The sequence below is a fragment of the Scylla paramamosain genome, unplaced genomic scaffold (assembly GCF_035594125.1).
Source record: "Scylla paramamosain isolate STU-SP2022 unplaced genomic scaffold, ASM3559412v1 Contig34, whole genome shotgun sequence".
NCBI lineage: Eukaryota > Metazoa > Arthropoda > Malacostraca > Decapoda > Portunidae > Scylla > Scylla paramamosain.
This window is the reverse complement of record NW_026973699.1, coordinates 242,669-245,000: the sequence shown is the minus strand read 5'-3', so window position 1 is coordinate 245,000 and position 2,332 is coordinate 242,669. Positions and strand designations below refer to the sequence as shown.

At 54.8% G+C, this 2,332-nt stretch overlaps 1 protein-coding gene across 1 annotated transcript; it reads left to right on the top strand.

Annotated features, from left to right (window-relative positions):
- The first annotated feature begins 150 nt into the window (after nt 1-150).
- LOC135097857 (mucin-2-like) lies at nt 151-2,057 on the top strand. The gene has a single exon (XM_063999927.1). The coding sequence runs from the start codon at nt 172-174 to the stop codon at nt 1,513-1,515; it is 1,344 nt and encodes a 447-aa protein (XP_063855997.1). The 5' UTR covers nt 151-171; the 3' UTR covers nt 1,516-2,057.
- Nucleotides 2,058-2,332: the final 275 nt, after the last annotated feature.

The following is a 2,332-nucleotide window of genomic DNA, read 5'->3' as shown; positions in this document are numbered from 1 at the left end:
AAGAGACAAAGAAAACATATATACGACAGAGAGAGAGAGAGAGAGAGAGAGAGAGAGAGAGAGAGAGAGAGAGAGAGAGAGAATCAGTGGGTAATGGATCTCTCTCTCTCTCTCTCTCTCTCTCTCTCTCTCTCTCTCTCTCTCTCTCTCTCTCTCTCTCTCTCTCTCTCCATGAATCAGGTGATTGCACTCTGGCAAGGAGAACTACCTTCAACACTCCTTTTTCCGGGAATGCGACCCTGTAGGGTGGAAAGGTACGTGGGGAAGCCGACCTTTTGTGGCAACTGGCAGAAGTGGGGGCACAGGGTGTGGCAGTGCGACGGGAAGACCAGGTGTGGGTTCTGTGCCGGGAATCACGATTCCAAGCTGTGCAGGGAGAAGATAGACAAACCAAAGTGCCCAAACAGTTATCAGGAACACTGTGCCTGGAGCTTCAGATTTCCACTCAGACCGGATTCACACCTCCATACCGCCAAGGGTCAAATGACACCAGCGGTACCTTCTCCCAGCGAGTTCCCCCCTTTGCCTCAGGGGACTCATCAACATACACACACTCACCACCCGGCGCCACCTCACCATCTTTCATCAGGCACCAACAACCACCCCTCACTGCCCACCACCACCCAACCCTCCCACGTGACCGATCAAACCTGGAATCGTCACCAACCATCACCGATGCAGGCTCAGGGAGCCACCCCGAGCGCTTCCTCCCCATTACCAGTACTAACCCCCAGTGCTTTCCCCCTTTGCCTCGGGGGACTCGTCATCATGCTTCACAGCCGACTCACCAACCACCCGGCGCTACCTCACCATCTCCCAGCAGGCACCAACAGTCACCCCTCACTGCCCGCCACCACTCAACCCTCCAAGGTGAACAATCAACCCTGGAGTCGTCACCACCCATCAACGATGCAGGCTCAGGGAGCCCCACACCAGGCCAGCCCGTCCCATGCTCAGACCCAGCCCGTGCTTTCGCCCACCACCCCCAATCCGGATGCTACGGAGAGATCGACAGCCAGCCAAGCACCCACTGCTGCCAGCGATGTCAGTGCTACGATCATCAGGGAGATACAAGCCTTACGCCAGGAAGTCAGGGCACTGAGGGAAAACAACGAGAAAAAACAACTATACAAGGAAAACCAGGACCTAAAAGCTGTGTGTGCATCACAACAAGCCAACCAAGATTCCCTCCGGAACGAAACACAGGCCATAAAGGATCTCCTGACTCAGATTGTGGCGGACACCAGAGCCAACACGCCAACACACGGGGAGGAGGGACTGACAATGGAGACAGCCGCTCACGTCACACCCCATAAACGTGACATGATAGAATGGGCTTCCTATGCCAGTGAACAGATTAAGACCATTCGTGAAGAGAAGTGGCTTGAAAACATGAGTAAGTTGAACCATGATGCCAGCATGACGCAGGTGTGGAGACAAGTGAACCGCGTCAGAGGCAAACACACACCAAGCCTCCCCGCCTCCCTGATCCAGCGGGGAAGGCATCTCAGTTAATGAGGGAGTATCGGGAGCGAGCGGCAAGTGACAGTCTGCCTGAAAACGTCAAGGAGGCTAAAAATAACCTACACCCGGCCAGGGAGGCTGGTGCCGCTGCGGCCGTGCGCCTACCACACCACACCGACGCCCCATAACGAAGGAGGTGCTGCTGGGAGCGAGGAAGACAAGCCGGGACACACACAGCACCCGGGGTGGATGGCATAACGCATTCCATGGTGAATGCAGTGTGTAATGTTGCGGGGAAGCCACTCTTACACCTGTACAACATGTCCCTATCACAGGGAACACTCCCTGAAGCATGGAAGACACCAAACATTGTCCCCATACCAAAACCAGGTGAGGGACACAAGTACCGCCCGCTCAGCCTTACCTCAACGATATGCAGAATGCTGGAAAGAATACTGCTCACTCGCCTTACCTACAAAACGGGGCGCCTACATTTTAGTGTGAACGGTTTTGTTAAACACAGAAGTACTGCCAACTGCCTCTCCAACTACTTCTCTTATCATCAAGCCAAGACAGCAGTGTTCCTCCACATTGAAAAGGCTTTTGACAGAGCTCAGCCCCTGACCATCCTCCGTGACCTCACCAAGCTCGGGGTGAAAGGTACACTACTATCCACTCCGCCTACCAAGCTGAGACTGCAGGGCCACGATTTAGATTGGGTGGCCACCCATCGATATCTTGGCGTCATGGTCACCTGCAAAGCTGAGATTCAGCATCTGAAGGGCAAGTGCCGGGTCAGAAACAAGGTGAGCGGTGGGCCGGAGGGACACAGTCTTGAACACCACCTGAGGGAGTGTGCTCGTCCCTC

Excerpts from the sequence above, each read along its gene's own strand:
- LOC135097857 (XM_063999927.1), top strand. The coding sequence starts at position 172 with ATGAATCAGGTGATTGCACTCTGGCAAGGAGAACTACCTTCAACACTC.